Below are 27500 nucleotides of genomic sequence, written 5' to 3'. Positions count from 1 at the left end.
AAATTTCATGGAAACCGGAACGTTGTACTGTCGATCAGTTGTTTTGCTCGCAATGATTGGTCAACAGAGATTTTTAGTCGAGATGTCACTGGTCAGCCACATATAAGTAATACCCCCAAGGAAGGGCGTCATTAGCTCTCGACGATTTGCCATTACAACTCACTAATGCTGAGGACCCTTCGATATACCGCTTAGCATTAATGCGTAGCTTGATTACTTTTATGTCACATTCACTTTCTTTGGAAAAGATCTTTGCAAGTGAGCAGTTTTAATCAAACGAAACGGTTCCCATCAAAGACCGGTGAATTACTTTCTAGAGGGAAGGCTCTAAGGGAAACGAGCGAAGAATTATCTAAAAAAAATTCGTCAAGTGAAACGCCCGTATAATGTAGATTACATATATAAAATATTGAAAACGCCTAAGCTCACTGGAAAAAGTATGTGGTCAATAAACAGCATGGAATTATTATGTGAAGCAAAGGGAAAAACCAGAGGCCTGCACATCATAATTGCATCTCCACAATCACCACGGAAAGGAATCTGAAAGCCGCAGCACTGACACCGCAAGTCGGGAAAATATACTTAACTTAGGCACGATTTGCTCTTGCTGCAACCACCAAGACTCTCACAAATAGCCGCGTAACCCATATATGACAGGAAAAAGCTAACAAACACTCTCGATCCAACGTGCATCAGCTCTGGAAATTCTCTTAAGTCACCAAATTCTAACAGCTTATCTACTCAGTGCAGTTAGCGTAAAAATAAAGATTGCATTCTTTTCTTCAAGCGCGAGACGAAACCAGGGGTACGGCGACGACGACAATGAAGACAAGAATAAAAAACGTAGTAAAAGAACTTCGCCAGTTCCAGGCCAGATTTTTTTTTCGAAGACACCCCAAAATTTCTGTTTTTTCAGCCGATGTGGGAAAATTCGGCAAGCAAAATGGATGTTCAAGGTCTTTCTCTTAAAACATGCAATTCAGCATTGCCATTTTTAATCACGATTGTGGATTAGAAACAAAGTTAAACATGTGGTATAATGATTTTCAATCGATCTCTTTCATAGTTCTCAAGACGTACGATTTCAGCAAACTGAGAATGAGACCACTCTTATGTTATCTGACAGTCGTTACCCTTTTCTTGTCTACAACTACTACTACCACTACTATTACTACTACCACTACTACTACTACTACCACTACCACTACCACTACCACTACTACCACTACCACTACCACTACTACCACTACCACTACCACTACCACTACCACTACCACTACCACTACTACTACTACTACTACTACTACTACTACTACTACTACTACTACTACTACTACTACTACTACCACCACTTCTACTACTACTACTACTACTACTACTACTACTACTACTACTACTACTACTACTACTACTAGAGAGTTAACTCAAAGGAAAGTGAAACAATTGAAAATATCAACATCTAAAAATAACAACGATGTGGACTGTGCAAAAAGTCTCTCTTTTCCTCTATAATAATAATAATAATAATAATAATAATAATAATAATAATAATAATAATAACGTCTTTGTTTCGAAAGATAAACACACATCCTACGTTACAAAAAGCAATCATCTTCGTACGAAGTACTGAAAGGTGTATGGCGTTAATTCATAGTAATTACTGCGGTAAATGTATTGGTTGAGGCTTAACCTCTCTCGTGGGGAGGTTGTGTCATCAATTAAGAAATGAACGTGAACCTTCGCATGGAATGAGACCACGGTACTTGTACTTTTATATTAATCATAAATTAAAAGTTATTATGTCTCATTATCATGGAAAGCTCTCTAATGTTTGTTGAGGCTTCTACATCATCAGGCAGACACAAAACAACTTCCAAGCTTAACGCTTTTTTGAAAGACTTCTTGGTTAATGTCATAATTAAAAAAAATCTTTTTGTGATTGTTATTAAATAGGGGGGAATGGCTACACTCATGGACTGGAACTGCCCCGCTTTCAAATAACGGCACACGATAGATTTTTAATTTTCCTATGATCAGCAGCTTCGCTCCTCATTCAACGAGGGGTACAGATACATTTCTTTCAAAAGAGGAACAGACTAATTAACGGAGATGATTGATTTCTGCTAGTTGATGGAGGTCATTTTTTTCAAGCTGTTCTAGCCAGCAGTAATGTTATTTTGGTCTCTTGAAATAGTAAAGTTTTTCGAAAGCAGATCAGGAAATCTATCGAATGTACGATTAGTTTAATTTTACTACATTTCTTTGTTATTGCAACTTCATCCTTTAATCTTTTCTTATTTCCGGAAGCCTTTATGCCGCATTATTTTCGAAGACTGACAGGGATCATCTGATTGGAGCGTTTTGCTTTCATCGTGGGTGATACTTCAATTCAAACGCTCGGGACGTTTCTGTAAACACGTCTCCCTTGGGTTAATGTAAGTGCGAACGATCTCATAACTGAGTAATAGTAAGACCTAACCACCGTTGTATCACGATAATAGGGAGCTTACGAAACGAGGACGACGACGGCTACGAGGACTTCATTTAAAAATACAAGTTCGCGTTATTCATATCACTACGAAGCTATTTGATGTCGTTTCGGGTTAAAAATGTGTATTAACTGTCGAGGAATTAAACTGGTATGAGTGGGTTGGAAGCGTAGAGAGAGAACTGAAAATTCATCGTCATGTGCTAACGTCCTCCACAGAACCTTGAATTTGGTCATTTCACGTCGTCATTTAGGAGATGACGGCAAAGAAATGTACTAAAATGTAAAACGCACGTGCAGAGTGTGCAGAGCCATTGTTTTTGCTCACTAAACCTATTGTTTTGTAGCGTCGTCGTTGCCGTCGGCGTCGTCGTTTCGTAAGCTCCCTAATTAAACCAAAAGCTCGGCTCAAGTTTTTCATTCTTCGATATCAAAATATGGACTAAATAGAATAGATATAATCATACTAATTTCAAAGGAAAAAATGTAATTTAATAGCAAGTAAAAACAACCAACGATCTAAGGCTTACGAAGACAAGTGTTTGAAAAACGTTTATTTCAGCGTTTTACATCGAAAAAGCCTTATCGACGAAGTCAGAAGGTTGAAGCCGAGATAACAGGTACATCAGTGTTAACAGTATTTGAGAGCTGTGTTGCGTCCGCGATTGACTAACAGACCCCAGATGTTGAAAATTTAACGCAAATTGGTTTTGATAGTACACACTATCCTCTCCATCGTGATTTTCCTATGTAGAGCACCAGCTCCTTTTTAACAACCGACGCCGGGAATTTTCTTGCTAAGCTCTCCAATTCAGTATTTACTCTAAATAAGTTGTAAGCGTGTTTCTGTTTTGGGCAAAGACTATTACATTTCACAACTTTTGATCTCCTTCATAGTCTAAAGTGTCAACCGTCTTCTCGCCCAAACGAGGAGACGGCTGACACTTTAGACTATCTCCTTCACACTTCATTGTAGAGTGTGCTTGATTCTAAAAAGAAAGAGTTAAAACCTTAATTAAGTGTTGCTGGAAGCACGGAGAAGCTGCAAACGAAAGAGAAATCCATGCTTAGTTGGAAACTTTGTTTCAGTTGACTAAAGTATATCTGTTTGTAAACAAGAGTATCTTAGAGCCAAGTCGCCGGTGAAAGAAAAATCAAGCATTTTGATCTCTTAAAAGTGACAGAAGTGTGAAAAAAATCATAGAGCGTCGACGAACAGAGTAAACTAATGTCGGTAACCTTTCTTGTGTCAAACCATTTTTGTTCCAAGGCGGCAATGTTGACCGAAAATAGACTTCCTAGCAAAGGAAGCGGCAAGACTCTCTCTGCACCTCACGCCTCCACCTGCTGCATTTCCTGATTTGGTGCGCGTACGTGCCTCGCTTATCGCCTCTGTTTTCCTATTCACCCAAACGTGTTTAATCTAATTAGTGTTTGAAACTCATGACAAAAGTATAAGATTGACACGAGGATGTCTTGTTGAAATGATTGGTTAATATTTGTGGAGACGTTTCCGCCGAATCTTGCATCATGCTTCGAATAGACCCCATATTTCTCACAAGAGGCAGTGTACAGTTGAAACGACTGGTTAGGTTTTTTAGTTAGTGGTTGTATACTACAGTGTCACCAATCTGCTATCGTTTAAGTTGCTTACTTGCAGATGGACAATATCACTCTGTTTTAAATCCAAAAAAATCGCCTTTTCAGTTCTGCTGACAGGAACCGTTCTGCTTTGATCAAATTCGTCGTTCAAGTGCTTTTGGAGCCGAAAGTTGACTAGCAGACAGAAAAAAACGAAAGGGAGAAGTGGTCCTCGTACTTGTAAGGACAATTTAAGTAATTGTCTCTTCACAGAAACCAAAAAAAATTCAGGTGGCTCCAAAGGGAATCGAACCCATGACCTTTAAGATAAGATGCCGATGCAATGCTTTACCAAATGAGTTATAAAGTCACTCGCTTTGGAGCCGGTCAATTTGTTGAGCTCATGTGTTCCCGTGAAATGACTCGATGAATAAAATATATCTCATTCAGACGGAAAAAGTTTGAAACAACATGCGTAGCAGTAAGCTCAGTTTTTGGCTTCAGTTCCCCTTTAAAGGATTACTGCCATTCACGTAAAGTATTTATGGATCTTTAGCCGATAAGGAAATTAAGTTAAAAAGCGTGAAAAGTAGGGCTAAACTTCAAATTCAAAATGTCTCTTTGTTACCCAAAAAACAATACTTTCTTGCAAACATAGCATACATAGCAAACATAGCTTCCTTCTGTTTTTTAACTCACCTCCCTGGTTTCATGAACTTTAATAGAAACTATTCATGCCATTAGAAATGTTAACCAAAAAGCGGTCACGCTACTGTTCTGTTCTCTTTTTATAGTCAGAAAGAACGTGACCTTTCAACAGTGCCCTACCCGCGCTTAAGTCACTTGCCGAAGAAGGTATTTCGGTTTGATCTCTGTTTATATTCGATACATACTCATGACCTTACTTTATCGAGGTAAAATGGTTTTGCACTATCATGATGAAGAAATGCTGCATCTCATGTGTCGAACACCTTGGACATCACTCGTCGAGAAACTTTCATGTAAGGTGCATTTAAGCGTGGCCAGCCCAATTTACGAAGTTTTCTCAGAATTATTTTTTATTACTCTTAGTAAGTTTTGTATTAGTCCTATATCAGGTTTAGGTTTTACCTTATTATAGTAATCTGGGTTTCATAGCCGAGAGCCTCTATGTGAATCGCTTCATGTGGCTTGTAGGCATAATCGTTAAAGGTTCTTAAAATTATCATTTAAGAAAATTAAGATCAAAGCAATTAAAGATTGTTTGTTTATCACTGCCGTTCAAGTGAATCATGACGATAAAACGAAGAAAAGCGTGCGATATGCATATATATATATTTTTTATGGAGAAAGTTTATTGGCGGGTACATATGATGAAATAGAGTGCTCAAATTTCCACTTTTGACTTCCTTGTTGTCCGACGAATACGATACCGAAAGGGAGGACTGGAAGGACACAAAGGGAGATAAGGGATAGTCTTCACTAAGGCCTTTACTCGCCTTGTAATACCTTCGTTGGACTATTGAAGACTAAGAAGCCAGCCATAGTTAGTCTTATAGGGGGATAAGCATGGAAATTTTGGCACAACCCTTGTTGCCCTTTGGTGACTCGATCGGAGCTGATTCATTGTCGGAGGCAGTGTGGCCCAGTGGTTAGGGCGCTTGCCTTGAGATCCGGGGATCCCGCGTTCAAGACTCTGACCACTCGCTGAATTTGATCCTGGTAATCCCTGGTTCAACTGCCCAGCCGCACCTGTAAATAGCCAACTGGCTTGCTTCCAGCCAGTTGGGATTCTTACAAGTTGTTGTTGTTCTGTTCTGTCGTTACGTTGTGTTTCAATTGGCCCTGAAAAGCCCCTATGGGGAGCGGTCAATTAAGTATGTATTGTATTGTATTGTATTTTGCACTATGCGACTTCTAAGCCCATGACATCCTCATCATTGCCTTGTACCAAGTGGTGTTTTTAAAACGCACCGCGACTAAATAAGAACAAAGGCTTCAAAAAAAAAATGCTATTTAAACACTGGCGAAAGACAAAATTTTGTTTTGTGCGGTTGAAAAAACTGCCTTCACCAACCCCTACGTCACGCGAGATGACGCATTGCCGACAAGGAAAAGGAACTGAGATCATAAAAGCACATACAAAAAATCGCTTGTTTTTATGGCGTGACGTCAAGAATTTTTTTCTCCCGATGAAGATTATATCAATTACTTCCTTTGTTAAGCGTTTCTGCGTCCTTTTGAAGATAACCTTATAACAACAAAGCTATTTAAACGGATTTCGCCCTTCTTACGAATGCAACATCACAGTAATACCGCAATCAGCTGTCGAGCGCTCACCTGAGATACTTATGAATCACAAAGACGGCGTTACACAAAATACGTGATCAGGGATTAATACAAGGCGCTTACTGCCAAGTGGGGGGCAGAGAGAACGAACCTCGTCAAATATCTCCTGTCAGAAAGAGAACGAGTAAGGGAAACAAATTTAACGGCTATGAGACTACATTTTATCTCAAGTTTGTACATTTTGATTCAATAAATAAATAGGTCCCACGGTTGCAAGGCAAATGAAACGAACTTCGGTTGGAATGCCTTTTTGGCCACTCAAAGTCAAGTGACGGTTGAATTTCTAATTAAATTATTTGTTTGTTCCCATAAAATTTCCTAACTTTTACCATGACTTTGGTGTGGATGCGTGACCAGTGTTCATAATAATTAAGGTAATCCCCCGGCAGAAATACGAAATCCCTTGGTGACACAATAAAACCCTTGCTTTTGCAGGATGTGGTCTGATCTGTAGAGAACCCTGAAAAGACTCTATTGTTAAGATAAAACGACTTATGTTTCCGCAAAAAAAGCAACGATTTTTGTTAAGCCCAGAAACACACTTTGCGACCGAAGATTTCTCTTCGCGTTCGATTTGAGTGAACATCGTTTAAAAACGGCACTTAAGGGCTCAAGACACGAAATTTTGCAACGAAATTTTGTTTGAATTCCGTGTTTGTCTTTACTCCCATGTTTTGACTGAAATCTCACTCCTTGTTGAACAAGGAATTAACATATGACGCTTCTTTAGCCGTTTACTCCCGGTTTACTGGAGGCAGCTAAATCTAAATTGGATCTTCGTGTAGGCATCCAAGCTAAAGCGCAACTTTACCCATTTTGAATAAGTGCAAGTCAATAATTCATGCGATTAATCCACAAACCTTTTGAAGACAATGACGGTGTTACAGCGTGACTTTCCGCATTGGCTTTCGGCGGCGAATTATAATGAAACGAGAACGCCACGAATTTGCTTTCACGCGAGATCAAGCCGCCATCAACTCTTTCGACATTTCCTGACAGTACTGTTATTATGTTATCATTAAGCCACTCCCAAGCCAGTAAGGGTTTAAATTGAAATGTACTGACCCACGAATTCACCACCAGTTTGCAACAAAACACCAACAAGTTGTGAAAAGGAGGATCCAAACAAAGTTTACAGTTCGAAAGTTTAGAAATACTTCTTCTGAAATCTCAAGTTGATCTCAAGGTAATTATGGTAAGATGTGGAATCATGTACAAGACACTCGCTGAACTTGTGAACTTGATTGAAGTGTTTGCTTGTTTGATTCACAAGTCCCTGACAAGTGTCTCTAAGAAGCAAAGAGTCTTATTTCTTTAAGAGACCACTTCAATCACTGATAACACTATATATACGACTCTATTTTTTGCGATCTTTTAAAGTTGTTATTCATGGCACGAGTATTTCCTGTAATGATTGAGTCGTATTCAACAGCTTCTAATTCTTGCCGCGGACATTGCGCCTTCCAGAAATTGTCGAAGCACTCATTGATGGTGTCAAGGCGTGCTGCCTACCACTCTTAGTGGAGCAAAAGTGTTTAAAAAAGGAATCAACTTTAGAGTGAGAAAGTTGTCTGGTTCATTATCCGGTGACACGAAATCGCCACCCGTAAATAAATTACCGTGGAAACAATTTATTACATACATATCACGCCAAGGGGATTAGTGCAAATCTTACCAACGCATTTAAGACTGAATCTACATTCTTTTCAGGTAGAATCATCCTGAGTGATTGTATCAGAGGGTCGCATGCCAGTTCTGCTTTGAACATTATTTAAACATTTTATTTACAGAATCCTCTCGAGTTTGAAACGCTATGGATCGCCACTCCTTTTCAATTGAAAATATCTTGAAAGATACACGAGGCGCGGGCAATATCTTGAAAATGACACCAACATCTGAGGCACTGGCTTTGGCTGAAAGAATGGCTGGTAAGTTTATATTTCTTCTTTGATAAGGGAACTGTCTCCGAACCTTAGGAAACTTCGCGAAATCCTTAGGATGAATTTGTCTTTTAGATTGCGAAGCAGCACGACACTTTCTCTGAAAACCTTGAATAGGAGTCCAACTAGGTCTTCGCTGTGAGCGCAGTCTAAAAGAATATGCTCTCCTCAAGTTCTTTTAATATGGTTTTCTCGGGATATTCTCGATATCATCACTCCAGTAAATTTAGTCCCTGAAGCGGCTCAATCAATTCAAGGAGTTGAATTCCTAATAGTTAAGAAACATCATCTAAATCAGTATTTACTGTATTTCGCTATAAAGGAGTGGTATTCTGATGGACTCTTTTTGTCAAAGAATTCAGTGATTGCTGTATTTCACTTTCTCAACCCCTTTGCGGTAAATGAAAGTGAATAGAATGAGTCTATGATGAGTTAAAAAGAATTTGTTCAGTCGCTCGTTTTATAGTATACAACTTAGCCATTTTCATAAATAAAAGTCACCAACGGTGGCTATTTCTTTTTAATTTTGAATTTACAAAGAGAGGAACTCAGAAAATAAGATAAAGGCCTGTAAACGGAGAGTGGCTCCCTCAGGATAAAGCCAGTAGTGGGACTGAGGTCTCGATTACGGAGGCGAGTAAAGTGCTTCAACCGGGCCATGCCGTGGATTCGTGACTAATCGAGTGCCTTACATGGCACTAAGCTCATAATCCTTGTGGCAGCATCCGCCATTGAACTAATCTCTATTGCGGCTAAATTATCGGTTTATCTTTAAGGGTTTTGTCATTCAACCCGACACTTTGATGAAAGTTTTAATGTAAGTCTCCTTGCCAAGTATTTCGGGTGATATCCGTCAAGAGGACCTTCGGGTCGGCGAATTGGTCCAAGTTGACTCGTCTTCTTCGGTGCATGGAAATAGTGTTCGTGGTCAACTGAGTGGTTTGTTTAGTTTTTCGTTTCATTTTGGATTTCTTTTTCCACACAAAAAGAACTAAAGCCTCAAGAGAGCCACAGGAAAGACTCTTTGTTTTAATATCCAATCAGGTAGGCGGCGCGGAATCAGTGAAAGTTTCTACTTAATCAATTGAAAACGAGCAAACTGTGTAACTTATGAAAAAAAGGAACCTTAGTTGATTAAGACTTTGAGGCGGAAATACTCATTGTATACGCGGTATCCTGAAACAACTTTTAATCTTTTAAGTCTTTCCGCAATTAGTTAACCGCAAGTTCGCGAGAACAGTTGCTTAGCCCAATGTCACATACAGTATATGAATTTAATTTGTCCATTTATCCAAACTTCATACGTCTGCAAAGCCTTCTGCTTTTATACAAGGCGTAAGCCTTTTGTCTAAGGGTCCGATGTGTGGTTCGCTCCACTGAGCATGCAAAAATTGAAATGAAGTTAAAAGAAAGGTCTAGTTTCAAGACTATTTAAGCTCATGCATCTTTAGTAAGAATAGTAATTTTCCGCTTCCAACACTTTTGGCTACTAGTTGTTATATGTGATGTTAATTTTGTCTAACTAATCACTCTAACAACGTTAAGGTGCTTCTTGAGTGTACAATTACACAAGCTAACTGAACCACTTTTTAGGGCCTTGGAGAGGCCTACAATAGGTGCTGGTCAATTTTTGCTGTGCACAGTTCACTGTAAGAATAAACGAAACAAATCCTGGTCCTAATAAAGCAATTTTCATCAGCGCTAATCCCACAAAAGTCCTATTAATTACTATCTAGAATTTTCCTTTGTTCCCTAGTTACTACGCTTAATTAGAAGTGGCAGCAGTGACAAGCTCATAAAATATGTTTCTCTGTGTTTGCGCTGGCTGGGCACTCTATGGGTCAACACACTGGGAACATTTAATCAGATTTATTTGCTCGTAATGTAAAGCTCAGTGAAGTAATTAATTACATCTGTGAAAATTTTCAGGTTCTTAAGTTTATGATCTTATATCAGATGTTTGCCGGATTCCTCGAGGATAGTAGTAACTTCGCTTTTTAGCACGCTATCTTTATTTAATAGCTAAGTTTACTAGCGGCGTCGTAGATAGGGCATAGTGCAGAACCTTGAAGAGATATGCTCTTAACGCTGAGTGTTTACTCTTTGCTCAGCAATAAATTTAACCCCTTTCAAACGGCGCTAAAGAATTTAAAACATTATTCCCATATAGTACTGAAAGGGAGTGGGACTGTTCAAGTTTTGAATAAAAGCTGTCATATCGCGATCTTTCTTCGACCTCGAAAAGAAAAGCGATAGAGGATTTGTTTAAACAAGTTAATATAATTCATCACATAAAAGCAATCATGACCTTTTGAGTCTCCAGTTGATTAATTTGGTTGGATTCACGAGAAAACAAACAATAAGACTGCATCAATGACGTTCGTCAAGTTTCAAAAGCATTCCTCGCATAAGCCATTTTGTATAAGGCTTGTATGAAAATGACCCATCAGAAGTGAGGATAGCTGAAGAGATTAGGGCGTGCTTACGATGCTAAAATGAGGACAAAGTTGATTTTTTTTTATCAAATTTCAAATATGCGCTGGGGATTCGACCAGCCTGTTTTTGGGCAAGCGATGTAACTGCAATGTGCCATCAAAAAGAAACTGATGTAAAAGTCACCGTAGCCCGGAAAACTACACAACATTTGATTGTGAAAAGGATGTTGTCGAACGCCTTGGGCAGCCCAAGCAAGAAATAAGGGTCATACTAAATTCGTTCAGAAGGAATATTCCAACCACATTACTTGAATGACTCATCTATGTGTGGTCTGACTTCGGCGGACTTTCCATATCTGGATAACCATGCTGAAATTGTAGTCTTAAAAGACAAAGGCAACCGCCCCAATGATAAACCCCTTCATGAATATTAAAAAAAAAGCTCTTGACCTCACCATTTACATGCACGATATTGGTAGTCTATCTTGCACAAATATTTTCTCTTCGCCGCCAGACATCATCCTTAAGGTCAGCTGCTTGGAGGGAAGGAAGATTCGAAGAACGAGAACCACATTTAACCAATTTCAGTTGGAAACACTAGAGAGGACATTTGCTAGGACGCACTACCCTGATCTAATGTTACGTGAGCAGCTCGCAGCCTACACCAGTTTACCTGAGTCACGTGTACAGGTTAGTGCCCCTCCAGCCACTGAGAAACTTTTCCATTCAAGAAACAGTCCATAAGGTCAACTTTATAAAAAGATGCATGGAGCACAACGTCAAAATAACGATTTTAAGGCATGGCCCTCGGAGGGGATGGGAAACAATGAAGTACGAAAACAGTTCATCATTTACGACACCAAAATGTATAGAAAGTAATTCGTGAACAGTTTTAAATATCTTTCACCAAAATTGTCAAAGAATGGTTAGAGGTAATTATTTTATCTTTGTCAAAACCATGCACCTTATTGCAATTTACGAGTAGCTTGTTGTTCACAAAAAGACTTGATAAATTTGACCAAACAAAAAGCTATCGTAGCTATGCTATTCTATGCATGAAGATTTCTAAGTAATATTATCTCCATTTCTATTCATTGGCATAGTCTTTGATAACGCTTTCTCTAAAAGGGAAACTGGCCTGTTTTATCATTTCTTAGTAGCGATTTATGAGCACCTAGTAAAAGAAAAAACTTCATCCTGATTGTGAATTGTCTCAGCAATAACCTGAGAAAAATTATTGATAAAAGAGTAATCTTTGAAGTCCCAAGAACATTCCCTTGAATAATGATACTGCTCAATCCGTTCTGTTATTCAGGTGTTTTGTTCCAAAAATAACTCCAACTAATGCAAGTCCTTTAATTAACGTCCTTCAGCGATACAAAGGGATCTAAAGGGATTAAGGAAAATTTACAAACGAAGGCAATGATGTATGTTGGTTTCTAGGGAGTAAGCTTAAGGAAAACAGCTTGAGGCATAATAAGTTTATGTTAAAAAGGATTACTATAAAAGTAAAAGTCGATTTAATAATTGCGAGTAACCTCCCCAGAGATAAGTCTTCCCATTACTGAAATCAAACGATTGTAAAGTGGTCAGATGACACCCTCGCCAACGATGTTAGCGGTAATCGTTTTGCAGTGTCGCAGGAACAGAATTTGCTTCAGATGGGGCAGGGAATGACGTTTGCGACCAAAGCAAAGGCTTTGTCTGACTCTGAACTGACTACGAACCACTTCGCATAAATGAGCAACTAATTTGGTGTGTACGGAAATCAGTGTTTGACTAACCTTACCGTCTCAAACTGAGTCGTGAAAGAGCGCTTGGTTTTGATTCCTTGCATGCTGCATCTTCTAAGACTGGCATTTTTTACTGGTGGAACGACTCTAACGCCTCTTTTTATATAGAAGACAACTTAAAATATTACCTTTATTATTGAGGGCCTGCTCAGAGGGCGACCATTACATGACGTCAGAGCGGAGAGCGTCAAAAGTAAAGCAATACTTGACCTCACCTGTGTACAGAACTTGACACTTTTCCCGGTTCGTTATGGCTGGTAGCCATGCAAGTGGTGCTCACTCTGGCCACGTCAAGGACTTCTTCTCTTCAACGCCACCACACTTCATAGATTGCCCACTGGCTACTTTCTGACATTGGTTTCTCGACACTCAGTACGTCAGGTTATTTGAGTTGTTCCTCTCTATACTGACAAGGCCCCATGCACAAGCTCTGTGTCAAAAAAGTGTTTAATTTAGTCGTCTAATTTAGGTCTCAGCCTAAAAGTGCTAACAACCTCTGTCTCACCAGGTATGGTTCAAGAATCGCCGTGCCAAGTACCGCAAACTGAAGGGATTCAAAGAAACTGGAGACACAGAGGCTGAAAAAGAGGTAACGGAGACCAAGAGAAGCAGCAAAAGCAGCCAAGATGAAGCTGAACCAAGAGACGCTGTTGATGAGGAAACTCCACCAAATAAAAAGCCAAGAACCGAAAACAATGTGGAAGAGCGCATCGCTGTTCCTGCGCGTCCTACACCGCTAAGTTCTGCGTGCACACCTTGGTCGTTTCCGTTTGATCCGCGCCTAACTTCAGTCGGTTTTAGAGGTTCATGTGCACCGCTTGACTGGGCGGTCTATTACGGTGGCTTTAACTACCACCCCTGTCCAGTAACCGTACAGCAACTACAGTCAGGGCTCGGCGTCATTCCCTAATTTCAACACTCTCGGTGCTTTTGACTACTTGGGTATATAATTTTAGGGTGCTTAAATTAAAAATATATACATATAAGTGGTAGAGGTTAATGTATAATGTATAGTAGGGCACGGAAATCCCGATGTTCTGAGGCTAAGTCAATAATACTTCATAAGGGGAGTCACAGACCTCACACATTTCACCCTGCTTCTGTGTGCAAAACCAGCTTAATAAAATACAGGCTAGCACCAGGTAAGCTGTGAAAAGCCGGAGACTGTGCGTTTCCTCTTACCAAGTCTTTTCATTCTAACTAATTAGAATAGATCAGCCATGCTGCGTTTCTTGGCCAATACGGTTTGTATATACATAAAGCTGAAACAGGTCATAGTTAGAAAAGCGTAGCCTGCTTCAGCGGTTTAAACGAAAATTTACATTACGTATGCATGGAGCATCGTATTGGACATTTATTGCAAACAGTACAATTACGTGCTACACTTCAAGTTCAAAGATAGATACCAAAGTTTATATTTCAAATGACAAGTTTGTCGTCACCATTGCTAACTTAAACTTTTCATTCCAAACTTGCGTTCCCGTTATCTTTTTTTTTTTATCATGACATTCTCCTCAATCTGGAGGCGTGATGATAGATCTCCTCGCTACCTGCTCTCGATCCATTATGGCGGCAAAGAGCGAGAGAACACAAGCTTTGGAAGCTTTGACTGACATATAGCAAGGCAGGCAAACAGAACTTTGCGTCAGTGTGTGACAACGGCACATCTAGCGAGCTCAGGTTGAAATTTCTTGACGTCAGCTACGATTCAGAATCCCTCGAAAAGCATAAATAAGTCAACGAACACAAACCCCTCATCCTTGCGTTCATGAGGTTCATTGGAAAGTGTAACATCGGGCACTATTGCAATCACTTACATCATTGAGGACCTCCCAGGGGTTTTGGGGAACAAGGAAACATCGCTAATTTGAAAGGGGGAACAGGGGAACATTAACAATGTCAAATTTTTTTTTTGGGAACAAGGGAACAAAAACAATTTAGGGATCAAAAAGCTGGGAACAAGTTTGAAAGTAATTGGGGAACAAGGGAACACAAGCAAATATTTCAAGGGAGTTTCCTCTACTATCAAACTGGGAGCTTGAATTTTGCTCATAATCATCCTGGGAGTGAAGAACACCCTTTTTTCCCCAACAGCATAAAAAACTCATAAATATATCTTGTGAGCGTTTTCTTGAAAGTGTTATTATACATTTTGGAAATAATTTTGGTTGGATGCCCTTGACCATTGTCCTACTGACGCAAAGTTCTATTCGCCTGTCTTGCTATATGTTAGCCAAAGCTTGAGCTCTCTCGCTCTTTGCCGTCATCATAATTGATCGAGGGCAGGTAGTGAGGAGTTTCCATGCACGAAATAAGTTTTCGTCTTCAGGCCTGGGTTGTTCAAAAAGGTGGATAACCAGGGGCACCCTACGAATCTGTTCCTCACATTATCTGTTCCCCAGAGGAATCTTGCTGGCTGGCAAAAATACAGGTGTTTCGATGAGCTGGCTGGGAAATTTTGTTTTTGATAGAGGTTTTGCCTGGGAATTACTGACTTTTTCTAGCATTTCAACCCGAGCTGGCTGTAGAAACTCTGAAGACTGAGGACGACCAAAAAAAAAAAAAAAAAAGAACCCCTTCCCTCTCTCAGAGAATAGTCACAAACATACTACGGCTGGTCAGAGTAATTGCGCTTGCGGCTTTGTCGCTTTTGCTCGGTCGTTTTGGATCTAGGGATTTGAAAGCGCGTGGAATTCCTGGCTGGGAAATAAATTTGATCAGCTGGCTGGGAAACCAACCAATTTTATCTAGCTGGCTGGAACATTTCTTGTGTGTCTTGCTGGGAAAAAGGAACAGATAATGTTTTCCCAGCAACACTGAAAAACACCTGAAAATGCCTTAATAACATTTATTTTCATTAACTGGGGTATAATAATACATTTTACAACAAATTGGTCGTTGGGTGCCCTTGGATAACGCTATCCATCGGTTAAATCACTGTCCAGGGGATAGCATGAACACTCGCAAAATCAATTGAGTCATCCAGTGAATGGTGATTTATCCAGTGCATAGCACTATCCACCCTTCCAACAACTGGGGCCAGGTGGACAGTTTCTGTTTATTTCGAGGTTGTCATGACCAAAAAAAAAAAGGGATAGCGCGAAAGCAAGTTTGGAATGAATATTTGAAGTTTGCAATGGTGACGAAAAACTTGTCATATGAAATAGTTTGGCATCTACTTTTGAAGTTTAGCATGTAATTGTATTGTTTGCAATAATGTCCAATACGGCCCCCCATATTTATCGATGCTTATATTTTGTCAAAAATATTAATATAAATTACGAAATCTGCGTTCGTATTTTTGAGAGCATATGTTAGATATTTGTAGAACGTGTGGTAAGATTGGACATACAGTCAGAGGATTTAATCATTCACTGTACTAATTTTTCAAAAGTTCTTTTATAAAAGTTTGTAATATATAAAAGCCAGCCAGTTTTGTAATAATTTTGAGAAAAAAAAAAGATCTATGCAATGAGCATCTGATTTTATAACAAAATAAAGATTCTGCGTTAAAATTTGTTGTTGCTAGATCTCGCTAGAGAAAGAATGAAACACGGCCATTTTGAATAGGTCGGAATAGAGCAGTCTTACCTAACGTGAAAAACCTCCACCGTACAATCACCCTCTCATCTGCTCATTACTCCTCTCTCCTCAAAGTCGGTTGCCTAACACCTCTAGTTCTGGGTTAATTTGCACTCGAAGAGCGAGTACGAAACAAACGGATGTGCACAAGCGGGGAAAACGATTTTCCCAATGATTCGTTTTGAAAGTCGAGACTAAATTGGTCTAAATTCCAAAGCTTTGCTGAAATCTCCCCCCGGGGGTGGGACTCCCATATGAAACAGACGGGGATGCTCGTCGGAAATTTTGAATTTAACCCCTAAAGGAGACCAATCTAGGCGTGGCTTAAGCAAATTTTGACCCCTAAAAGAGACCGTTTAAAAACACAAAAATACGACACGCAATGAGTTGTAATGATAAAAAGGCATAATCATCGAATGCTTTTATCTGAAAATTTAAAAGGAAATTTGACTTCTGTTTCTCTTCGCGTAATTCTGCGTTACTTCGCGGAACCCTAAACGAGACCTTGGTGGCATAAAATATTGGCGCTTTGCCCGGAACACCCTAAGCGAGACCAAAATCCAAAATTTACACCCCTAAGCGAGACGACGAGCATCCCCGTCTGTTTCATATGGGAGTCCCCCCCCCCCCCCCCGGGAATCTCCCTCTCGCAAATAACGAAATTTGCGCCTTTACGATACGACCACTGCTAACTTGAGGACGTTTGTAATTTAGAAGTGATCTTGCAACGGCGGAGCGCGCTGTATTGTTGTCTTTCTTGACAGCTTAGTTTTGATGACTTGAGTTCAAACTGACCAATAAAAGAAGTACCAGAGAAAGGCGGCGTTTTCAAGACTGCGTGACGGTCGGTTTGCAACTGCATGTAATATTGACAACTCCGCCCGCGTAAACTCTTTGCCTTCATGTCTCATCTGTGTTGTCTCTGTCGACGCGTATTTGAGAATGAAAACAATTTAATCTGACAAACACGCACCAGTGAAATGTCTTAAAGTGAATCTGACCGACTAAATGGCTGCTGACGTATGATTGTCTGTGGCCACAAGAATAAGCTATTCTTCCTTGAACAATTTGTCGTTTTTAAGGTAATTATTCGTCCCTCTTTGACTTCAGACTTCAAAACTTTTAGTTTATGTCTTGCCCCCAAAACGGGTGTATAACTTTTTGGATGGAATTTAATTCATTAGACACTCCTCGTCTATTATGTAAGAGATGAATCAATTTGCACTGGCACTGCACGTAGCTGATAGCGTTATACAACAAAAAATGAGTCCACTCCGTAAATACTATCTTGTTTTTATTTTACGAAGGAAAACCAAACACGGTGGCTTCTGTTCTATGATAAACTGGTGACCAGTTTCCGGGAACATTTGTCACTGTCAGACTGGCGGCGTAAATTACATTTACATCTGGTTATATTCACAACATTAATTACAAAACGAAAGAAGGCCATGAACGGTGGCCAAGCCTGCAGCCCGTAGTTGCATGATAAAGTGATTACTGTTGCGGGATCTGGTTAGTATTCTTTGGTGAGGAAAGCAGTCTATCAATGGACGCCAACCCGTTCTCCATTGAAAGCATCTTGAGGAAAACCCCTCCTGCACGCGTTAATGAGGAGAAAGAAACACAACCCTCGAAATCCAACGAGGCACTTTCACTGGCTGTGAAACTTGCTGGTATGTTGCGAGTTACAAAATAGTACAAAACGTAAGAAATGCACTGTTTTTTTTCAAAAAGCAAACATTACACGATATCGGAGAGTCTCATTGCCATGCTCCATTCCTTAAAGGTGCTGAAACTCCCCCGTCTTCACATGAGATTTGTGCTACTTCGTGGCCTTAAAGTTTTCAAACGAGCTGCTTTAACGTCAAAACGTTAAATCAAAGTGGATCTTGCACTCGACATTATACACTGTTTGTGCAAGTAGTTCTGTACTGCTCGGCATTCAGATCAAGCTTTGCGTCATTTTAGTAGCAAGTGAAGACTCCATTGAAAGTTTATTTAACAATTTTACTGTTTATATGTCATGGCACCGATCTTGTTAGCTTTAATACAAATTGTAAGCAACAACGTTAACATAAACAAGATAACAAGGAGCGAAGAGGTGTTATTTTCAATTTTTTGGGCTCAAGTGTCTCTGGACAAACTATAGGAATAGTAATTGGTGGGATTACAAACGTTATCCGCCTATTTACTTAGCACAAGATATTCCATGAAAGTACTGCAGTTAGTCATATGTTTTGGCTCTCCAGCCCGCAACCAGAAAGGAACTATTGAAAATCGGTGGAGAAAATCTTGGATTTAAGTGACCTTTGCTTATCAAATGACTGAAAGCTTCTTGGCGCCAACAAATGATCCGAAAGGCTGATAAAAGCAACACCCTATTTATGCTGTGCTTTGTAAGTGGGTTTCGTTCAGCGGACTGATCAACACTCGAAACGGTAGAACAAACTGTTACGTAAGAAACATTTTGAGTATAAAGATTAATTCACGCCATGTTTGTGCTTCTTAATCCTCTCTTTAGTTTCATTCCTTTACCGTTGCCTTGTTATCTTTAATTATCTGTGGTTTAGTGGCCAAAAAATGTGAGAAATATTTGCGTTTAATGATACATTTCATTCAGCTCTCACTGAAATGTTCTGTTCGAAATAATGGGTTTTCGTCGGTTTTTGGCAATACATGGCTTAGCCTGTCAAGTCGGTGTTGACATAAACAGATAAATCACTTGGCTAACCTCAACTTGGAGTAAAGCCATACTATGGGCGGTTGTGCAGGAAAATGCCCGTTGCTTTTGCCAAACGTAAATGTCAGCAACATTGGAAACTATAGTGGGCTTCAAGAAATTCTTCCAAAGTTCCCCCGGCATCAGCAATTTGAAAAAAGATGAACAACAGTCGATTAGTGGTGTAGAGAGAACAAACAGCTTGGTGCATTAAAATCGGCTCCCCAAGCTTCAAGTAATAAATCATTTGTAATTAGTACATTGCGTTGAAAGACTTTTAAAATTCCTCACCATAAGGAATGCACAGTAAGGAGCCTTTAGATACAACACTTTCGCACAACAACCTGCATTCAGTAGAGCTTGCATTTAATAAAATTTGAGATCTATACCTAAGAGCTGCTCGTTTACTTCAGTTAACACAGGAAATTACGCACCGTTTGTCCAATATTGAAGCACGAGTCCAACCGTAATTGGTAAGTTGGTGGAAGATGTCGGTGGGGTTCAGACTAAGCTCCAACCTCGTTCCCATGGTCTCTACAATGGAGATCCTGTGAACGAGGTTGACTAAGCAGCCAGAAATCTCTTCGTTATTATCTATTCGTTATTATCAAGCGCGGCGAGGACGAAGAACACGGAACTTGTCACCTTCGACAGGCAATATTATACTTTTCTTACAGATGTTATCCTGGAAGCAAGGAAAGAGAAGACTCGCCGTCCCCCAAGACGCACGCGCACAGCCTTCACCCACCAACAGCTGGGAATACTGGAAAAATCGTTCAGTAAAACGCATTACCCGGATGTCGAACTCAGAGAGCAACTTGCTGCCAAGACCAACTTACAGGAAGGTAGAATTCAGGTGAATGATCGCTTTCCCATTCATGGTGGGCTAAGCTGAAACACCCATTAAAAACAAACTGAAATGACACCGACGCCGCTGAACAAAAACAACATTAAATGCAGTGGTGGTTTGTTTAGCATATTTACACGATAAATCGAATTGCAATATGCCATGTTACAATAAAAGCCGAAAAACAAATGGTTTTTAAAAAACATCCTCATATATAGAAAAAAAAACTATATTTCAATAAGTTTTGTGGCAACAAAAGCCGGTTCAGTAAACAAAGCACGGAATTAAAAATGATGCCAGCCATTTTCGTCGCAAACGATAGATCGGCAGTAAGTTCTCGTTTAAGGACGGTGCCACCTAATAAGAAGAAAAAAAATTGCGTTTATAGATGCGAAGATCATAGCTTCACTTGATTTCATATCCGTAGTTCATATATGATCCATTTCATATATCATTTCATCGTTGATTCATTCCTCACGGGAACATTAGAATCCACAAATGACCAGCTCCCAACGTCAGTGGCCTCATAGCTCAGTTGGTTAGAGCATCGCACCTGTATCGCGAGGTCACGGGTTCAAACCCCGTTGAAGTCCTGAATTTTTCAGGTTTCTTCATGCAATCGCGAAAATTGCGTTCATAACTGCGAGGATCATAGCTTCACTTGATTTCATATCCGCATATATGATCCATTTCATATATCATTTCACCGTTATCTCTAACAAGTTACTCTTGATAACGATTTGCTTTTTAATTTCACCAATATCCACTAAAGAACGTATTTACTCATTTTACAGTTTTAAAAGTTAATGTCACCTAAGTCATAGATTAATTTTTCGCGCAATGATCGCTAATCTTTTCTGAAAATTTTAGGTGTGGTTTAAAAACAGACGCGCCAAGTATCGAAAGCAAGTCAAACGATACTTCTCTCTGGAAGGCGCTGAAAGTGAAGATGAAGACATTTCTGTTGTTTGTCACGTGGCAAAGAGTAAAGAGCCGTCACCTTGTCTTCATTGTAGCTCAGTGATACCTCACCACTGCGGTGATCCTATCAAAGCGGTGTGCACACACTTTCCAACGCATGCTCAAACTGTTCGACATGGTAATGAATACAACAGCTTGCCTTACGCCGACAATGTGATGATAGACTACAGACATTTTGGAAATTTATGGAATCGATGACAACTAGATTTGGCAACAGTTACTGAATTACCTCAGCAGGGGGATTGCCTGCAGGTTTAATCGTCACTTTCGCCCTTTGTACGACTGTAAACTAGTACATCGTTACGTGACATAAGGTTTCTTTCGAGTGCCTCAGTCATAGAACGGAACAGGACAAGAGCCAAAATCGTTTCCTCTTGCAGATCTACGATTGGTGGAAAATTGCTTTTAAAGGAACCCAATAAATGAAATAATATTGATACTTAAGGATAACAAACCAAGAGTAATAAGGTCTCCGAAAGACTTACATGCTGAACAATTTGTTATTCTTTGGAGGGATTTGTTTGTTGGAGTACGTCATCTAAATGTTCGTTTGGTTAGAAGTTTTCGGGGAAGTTTTAAACTGGTTATTTTGTTTGCGTTTGTATTCGGTTTAGAATGTGCATCGAGATTGCTACGTATTTGATCACCTTGATCTTTGACTTGATTAAAACTCATAATATAACGGCGAACTTTTCACTACTCAAGTTAACCGGCTGAAAACGACATATCAAAATCAGTATTGGGAAAAAAAAGAAGACAAGAGGGTTTTCCTTTTATTGAAATACGTTAATCAAGAAAGTGTTGTGCATAAGTCATCACGGCAAATCTGTTTCGACGGTGTGTTCACGCAAATTTGGCTCAAGTAATTTGAAAACTGGATAAGCTTAAATCGGGCAAGGGGATCTTTGAATTCTTAAACATTTCTACCAGCGGGACTCCCCTTTACTGCTCTTTATTGGATTGCTTATCACATGAACACTACGTTTTCAATGAGCCATAGAAGCGACTGCATCCCTTGATAGATGACCACTGAGAAATGGTGCCGGGTAGCCCCTGAATTTCTTGGTACACCAAAGGTAAAGTGAGCTTAGGCGCGCGAATCCACGAATAAGCGTTGTTTCAGTGATATAAATACAGTTTGTTTTCGCCGCTGTATCCGGCTTCGATTTGTCTTTTTCTAGAAAAAAACAGGAAAAAAAGGAAAAGGAGAAGGAGCATACAACTCTTAAACTTTTTTTTAGAATCGTGTCATCAGCGAGAACAAATCGAAATTTATTAAGCCAAGAACATGAGTGGATTAAAGGATCACTGCAAGGGATAATGCGGTGACTGATAGATCACTGCTGGACAACCTTCGAGAGATGTATCTCTTACCCTTGCGTCCATGACAAGACCAGAGGCCTAGAGCATGCTGCTATTTTTGTATGAGTACTTTATGCAACTTGTTTTTGCGTCATTTGGCCACAAAGTATTCAGATTCCAATTATGGTGCACCTATCATTTTCTTGCAAGAGAAGAGGAAGAGGCTAACGTGAAATGGATAAACAAGCAAGACGGATAATATTAACAATAATATGAAAGAAAATGCTCTAAAGTGTGGCTTTGTTTATGCCTTTCTTTGAATAATCAGCAAATTCTGACTAAGGAGAAACTAAAGACGTACTGCAATGGGACTAAACTAAACGTATAGGTAATATGACAAAAGTCCGATTCATTAATCATCCATAATGAATGATTCGAAAAGCTATACAGAAAAAAAACTTGGTTAACGTTGTTTTGCAGGACGTTTTACTTGACCTTTAAAGCGACAACAGTGACTTTAAACGTTTTACAGTTTACTTTTACTAACATTTGATCTGAACACAAGTATTAATGGCGTTTTAATCCCAAAAGCCCTAAAGGTATCTACCGATAACTTTAGACGAGTTATTATTTTTCTTTCCAAGGATGAGGAAAAACCGACAAAATGGAAGTCAAGCATTTGTTAAATTTTAAAGCAATTTTTTTTGTTCAAAGATGGTAGGTCAGCTAAACAAAATGGCAAAAGGTTTTATAACTCATTCAATAGTTATCAAATTGAAAACGTGAACAAGCGACCCTACATCAGTCTTTGGCGTAGTTATGCTCCCTATTTGTTAAGAAATTTTGAAATAACCATAACACACTGCAGGCAAAAATCTACGTGACAATATGGCATAAGTAATCAATGGCAAACTTATAGGAGCCAAAGAGAAGAAAGGAGAATTGCCAGTTAGAATCTGTTACTTACATCTTGTGCGTCGTGAACGTCATAGTTTCTAATTGAAATTGAGACCATGAACTTTGCCGTAATTTATCAAAGGATGCGCGATAGCCATCAGCAAGTATTAATGAAGAAAATTCCGGGACTATCTTACACTAGCCGCCTCTGTCGGTACGCATTTGAAACGAAAACAATTTAATCCCGCAAACAGGGAGGAAAACTGGACAAAATTGACTAAATAGCTGCTGATAGGTGCTGTTGGGAGAATGCTTGAACAATAAATCATAACTTCATGGGGTATCACAAATGGGGTCTTTTAATGATTTAATGTCTTAATCTCGTATTACGAGAGAAATATAAGTTATAACAGCTTTAACATGCGACTTTCTCGACTAACATCATCTAATCTTTTCCAATATATCAGCTCCTTCTCCTGAAACATCTTGAAAATAACATAACTACCCTTCGAGATAAGCTTTTTTTTGACGTATTGCAAATGTTATAGTTATGGACTAATTGCTAATCCTATAGCATTAGCACATCATCTTACCATAAGTGAGGATTCAAGAGCTTACAAATGCTCGGTTTCTGTTAAGATGTTCAAGAATTTACCGTTATAAGTCGGCATAATTTCAAGCCTAGCAGCGGACTTCGACTCCTTGGCGTTGGTTAACAACACAGATCGCCAGTTGCGGGAATCTTCCTGTGACAGCTTCTTAGCGTATTTATCAATGTTACGTCTGCGCCCTAATTGCATTTGCAGCTACAAACAGCCTGAAAGCAAACACGATTATATTTGAAAAGCACACACACAGTAGTCTCTTTTACAACCCGAGAGCACTAAGTCTCACTCGGTGCTCGACTAGAGATAGCAGTTCTAGAATTTCATTCACAGGAACAGTGATAACAAAGAACATAACTTTTCCATGGATGGAAATCCGTTTTCAATTGAGAGTATTCTAAAAAAGAACAGTCCTTCGACTTCACTGGCCTCAACTACAAGCGAAACGCCACCATGTAAATCAACTGAAGCACTTTCTTTGGCCGTGAAACTCGCGGGTAAGTACACTATTTACGTTAACCTAGTGTGAAGCAACTTTCTTCCACCTGAATATTTCAATGCTCAGATTGAGAAAATCCGAAGCTACAAACTACAAATTAAACTGGCATAAAAAATCTTGAACAAAAATGAGCTGCAAGAACTTTTTAAGGAGCAGAATGTTTTGTCCCTGACTTAGGCGTCAGTGATCTCAAAGTTATCACTTTTTGTTTTTTCTAAAACAAAGTACTTTCAATTGATGTATAGGAATTTAATGGCCTAAATCAATTGCAACAGAGAAGTTTTGGTTTTGTGGACAAATTGTGCCTCATGGAATGTAACCGCTGTAGGATTTATCGAAAGTCTCTTGGGGTGTTCCACTTGAAATAGAGTGAATATCAACGAAATAGGGTTTAACGAACAAGCAGTTGTGAACTGTCAGGGGTCCACCGTAGAAAAACAAAACGGAAATTGCAAGTTCAAATCGCTTATGTGACTTGAGGAAAACCTCAACTGATTGCGAAGAATAGTGACAATCCATTTAATGCTCACTATTTAGACAATTCATGTAGATAATAATTATTCGGCATTTTAAGATTTTTTAAAGAAAATTTGTGCAAACTCTTTTAGTGAAGAAACTATGTTAAGGCCATTGTTGATTATCGTAGTTTGGATAAACAACAATGAGGCCTTATCAATCAATTCATCCAAGTAGCGCTATGTCTTGATTTAAACCGACGAGCTGCAATGTAAACAAGTTAACAAGGAGTTGATCACTTTGCGTATCATTATGAACATTGTAGTTTAAATGCAAACTAACCACCTATATTGCAAATCTAAGTTTCGTGGGAGCTTTTTTGTGAGTTTTCTTACGTACATCTAACAATATCCGCTGATTGGATTCACTCAGGAGAAAATTTCGTCATAGATAAGAGCACAAGTGGCTATCATCTGGTCTAAGAATAAAACGCAAAAGGAAATTCCATTCTGCGTGTAAACTAGAAGACCTTACCCTATATATAGGTGGTTAGCACGTTTAGTCATCGCCATCATTATGGATGACACAACCACTACAGATCTCTCGTTAGCTTCTTTGCACATCTTTAGAAGTTGGTTGCAAACCACCGATTGACATCTGGGACATGTAAAAGAGAGCATGTGGACAATTTCTGAGACGAAGATAACGAGGAAAAGTTAATACTGATCAGATACACTCAAGATTCATAATTGAACATATAAGTCATCGCATGCTATGGGTTTATATTATCTGGCAGCTTATCAGTGTTACATCCTCCTTCTTGACCAATCTGGCGCCAGCAAAGTCTGGAAATTGTGATAGAGTACAAGATTTCAAATCCTCAAAACTACTATTCGTTCACCTAAAAAACCGCGGACGAAAGGGCAAGGCCCCCATTGTTGGTACTTAGCAACTCTCGGTCAGCTTGAATGAAGGCTAAATAATAACTTGATAAGTCCGAACTTGACAACTTCGGCTTCGACCGAAGAGAAAAAAGAAGGCACTCCTCACGTTAAAAAATCTGGTGTGCGCAACACCTCGCAATATTTTAATCTATAGCTTATGATCTTGGATCTGAATGAAATGGATATTAACAACTTTTGTGCATTTTTTATTTAACTTCAACGTGAAGAAGTAGAGGCTATCAAATCTACTATTATGACAAAGAATCATTAAGGAGGAGATGCTCGTTTTATTTAGTGCCCATAAACCGTCCTATATGTGTATTGATCATTCAGGGCTGGAGCACCCATTTTGAAGACCAAAAATATTGAAAGGGCAAACCATGTATCCATATTTAAAAAAAGAAAGCTCTTTCGTGATCGCGTCGAACGGAAATAATGCCGAATACCTTCCACCCCAGCGCCTAAAAAAAACTCCATGGTTAAAAAATAATAATGCCGCAGCTGGCATAATCATTATTGGAATGGGTTCTATTTGCCTCTGTTTACGCCGATGAATGTGTCACCTCTTTCAGATGTCATTCTAGAAGCAAGACAGGAGAAAACTCGCCGTCCCCCAAGACGCACGCGCACCGCCTTCACGCACCAACAGCTAGGAATATTGGAAAAATATTTCACTAAAACGCATTACCCGGATGTAGAGCTTCGGGAGCAACTTGCAGCAAAGACCAACCTACAAGAAGGCAGAATTCAGGTGCTTACATGGTTGCTGTCGCCTTTTACAGTGGACTGAGCACATTTTAATGTGGTAAACACATGATTGAGATAAGATAAAATCATGTGTGAAACTAATTTTTTGTCATATGTTGTGAATAGCTTCTTATTTTTTTTCGAGGAAAGCTGACTTTGTTAAGCTTTAAAACGATGTACATATTCGTTTTCCTCATAACTGAGAATACGCTTTGTGTAAAAAGAAAATTTATTTTTTGGGATGTTGGCCTTCACGCGCCACAAACAAACAAACAAACAAACAAACAGCGAACGTGGAAACGAACTAATTGATACATTTGATTTTGTAATTGCCAACATTTCTTCCTTGTTTCAGGTTTGGTTTAAAAATCGACGCGCTAAGTATCGTAAGGAGATAAGAACATGTGTTTTACCGAATTGCCCAGGGAGTGATGATGAACCCATGGCTGGTCCTTGTCAAATGGCACCGACACCTGACCCACTGCACCTTTATCAATGCAACTCAATTCCTTATTACTGCAATTACACGAAGCCTGTGAACTCAGTGACAACCTTTGGATATCCACCAAAAATGTTCACCCACGGTCAACTGACAGTCCGTAGCCAGTTAGCTCATGCGCGTGAACTTTCTCATGCCTGGAGTCCTATGATAGATCGTGTACACTTTGAAGAAATGTGGCAGGGTTGACAGAATTGGACGTTATGGGAAAAAAAGATGAAATAGCGCAAACTATAATTTCACTTGCTTGCTTCCAGAGGTTGTGTCAATTGAGAATTGATATCAGTACTTTCTTTGCCACCTTAAAAAGCGGAAAACCTGGATAAAACTCTAGTAGTATTAGCTTTATGATCATACGACCAAGCATTATCGCTTCCAGAAGACCCTACCTACATAGCTTCGAGCCTACTACTGTTCCAGTAACTGTAACTTGTGTACCTTTTCAGTATGGAGCTTAAGCACGTGCGTTTTCGAGACGCGGACGGCAACCGGAAGGGAAAATTTCAAGTGCCATGACAGCGATGTCTCCCAGATTTTTATACTAATCATCTCTAATGGAGAAAAGATTCTTGGTAATGTAAATGTAGTTGTGAAGACCAGTTAAAAGGGAAAACAGCTCAGTTCCGCGCATGCTTAAGTTCCCTAGTACTAAAGGAGGCTCGCTGAGCGCGCGCATGCAAGGCACACACGCAGACTTAGCCTACTATTGCTATTGCGCATACGTTCTGCGCATCTCGAGATACTCGGATTTCCTATGGGTGATATTCCTTAATACAGGGATATTTTTGCGCGGTTCAAAACTATTCGGAGAAAGCAGAACTTAGCAAGTGCTCTTGGTATTCAAAAAGAAAATTGGG

The 27500-nt window shown here is 39.5% G+C and overlaps 3 protein-coding genes, 1 long non-coding RNA gene and 1 other non-coding gene across 9 annotated transcripts in view; 4 read left to right on the top strand and 1 right to left on the bottom strand.

The window, feature by feature from the left end:
- The window catches only part of LOC138016134 (uncharacterized), a 21636-nt gene extending 2647 nt beyond the window's left edge, over positions 1-18989 (bottom strand). The window contains exons 1-2 of the long non-coding RNA XR_011125739.1: positions 18879-18989; positions 12781-12995 (exon numbers count right to left, since the gene is read on the bottom strand). This is a non-coding gene — a long non-coding RNA (uncharacterized lncRNA). The remainder of the gene's footprint in view (positions 1-12780; positions 12996-18878) is intronic.
- LOC138016126 (diencephalon/mesencephalon homeobox protein 1-B-like) lies at positions 7137-16080 on the top strand. 3 transcript variants are annotated; one of them, XM_068863305.1, is made up of 4 exons: positions 7137-7583; positions 8188-8325; positions 11287-11462; positions 13074-16080. In XM_068863305.1, the coding sequence occupies exons 2-4, from the start codon at positions 8211-8213 to the stop codon at positions 13473-13475; spliced, it is 693 nt and encodes a 230-aa protein (XP_068719406.1). In that variant the 5' UTR covers positions 7137-7583; positions 8188-8210; the 3' UTR covers positions 13476-16080. The 3 variants fall into 3 exon arrangements, with proteins under 3 accessions (XP_068719406.1, XP_068719408.1, XP_068719407.1); XM_068863307.1 differs by lacking the exon at positions 7137-7583 and adding an exon at positions 7769-7955; XM_068863306.1 differs by lacking the exon at positions 7137-7583 and adding an exon at positions 7964-8107.
- Positions 17157-21383, top strand: LOC138016129 (diencephalon/mesencephalon homeobox protein 1-B-like). 3 transcript variants are annotated; one of them, XM_068863313.1, is made up of 4 exons: positions 17157-17229; positions 17455-17820; positions 19544-19722; positions 20584-21383. In XM_068863313.1, the coding sequence occupies exons 2-4, from the start codon at positions 17694-17696 to the stop codon at positions 20890-20892; spliced, it is 615 nt and encodes a 204-aa protein (XP_068719414.1). In that variant the 5' UTR covers positions 17157-17229; positions 17455-17693; the 3' UTR covers positions 20893-21383. The 3 variants fall into 3 exon arrangements, with proteins under 3 accessions (XP_068719414.1, XP_068719413.1, XP_068719415.1); XM_068863312.1 differs by having other exon boundaries at positions 17218-17349; XM_068863314.1 differs by lacking the exon at positions 17157-17229 and having other exon boundaries at positions 17436-17820.
- On the top strand, positions 20234-20306 carry Trnat-ugu (transfer RNA threonine (anticodon UGU)). Its single transcript has one exon. It is a non-coding gene; the product is annotated as a tRNA-Thr (tRNA).
- Positions 21384-23256: 1873 nt separating the features above from the next.
- The window catches only part of LOC138016128 (diencephalon/mesencephalon homeobox protein 1-B-like), a 6384-nt gene continuing 2140 nt past the window's right edge, over positions 23257-27500 (top strand). Inside the window, exons 1-3 of the mRNA XM_068863311.1 lie at positions 23257-23995; positions 25970-26148; positions 26500-27500. The exon at positions 26500-27500 is cut by the window's right edge and continues 2140 nt beyond it. Of these exons, the coding sequence (XP_068719412.1) occupies positions 23863-23995; positions 25970-26148; positions 26500-26832 (645 nt within the window). The 5' untranslated portion in view covers positions 23257-23862 and the 3' untranslated portion in view covers positions 26833-27500. The remainder of the gene's footprint in view (positions 23996-25969; positions 26149-26499) is intronic.

Source organism: Montipora capricornis, chromosome 9 (assembly GCF_036669925.1).
Source record: "Montipora capricornis isolate CH-2021 chromosome 9, ASM3666992v2, whole genome shotgun sequence".
NCBI lineage: Eukaryota > Metazoa > Cnidaria > Anthozoa > Scleractinia > Acroporidae > Montipora > Montipora capricornis.
Note: the sequence above shows the minus strand (reverse complement) of the source record. Positions and strands in the feature narration are given on the sequence as shown.

Coding starts and splice junctions, on each gene's coding strand:
- LOC138016126 (XM_068863305.1), top strand. CDS start 8,211: ATGGATCGCCACTCCTTTTCAATTGAAAATATCTTGAAAGATACACGA. Junction 8,326..11,286: donor TTTGGCTGAAAGAATGGCTG/GTAAGTTTATAT, acceptor CTTCGCCGCCAG/ACATCATCCTTAAGGTCAGC. Junction 11,463..13,073: donor TACCTGAGTCACGTGTACAG/GTTAGTGCCCCT, acceptor CTGTCTCACCAG/GTATGGTTCAAGAATCGCCG.
- LOC138016129 (XM_068863313.1), top strand. CDS start 17,694: ATGGACGCCAACCCGTTCTCCATTGAAAGCATCTTGAGGAAAACCCCT. Junction 17,821..19,543: donor ACTGGCTGTGAAACTTGCTG/GTATGTTGCGAG, acceptor CTTTTCTTACAG/ATGTTATCCTGGAAGCAAGG. Junction 19,723..20,583: donor TACAGGAAGGTAGAATTCAG/GTGAATGATCGC, acceptor TGAAAATTTTAG/GTGTGGTTTAAAAACAGACG.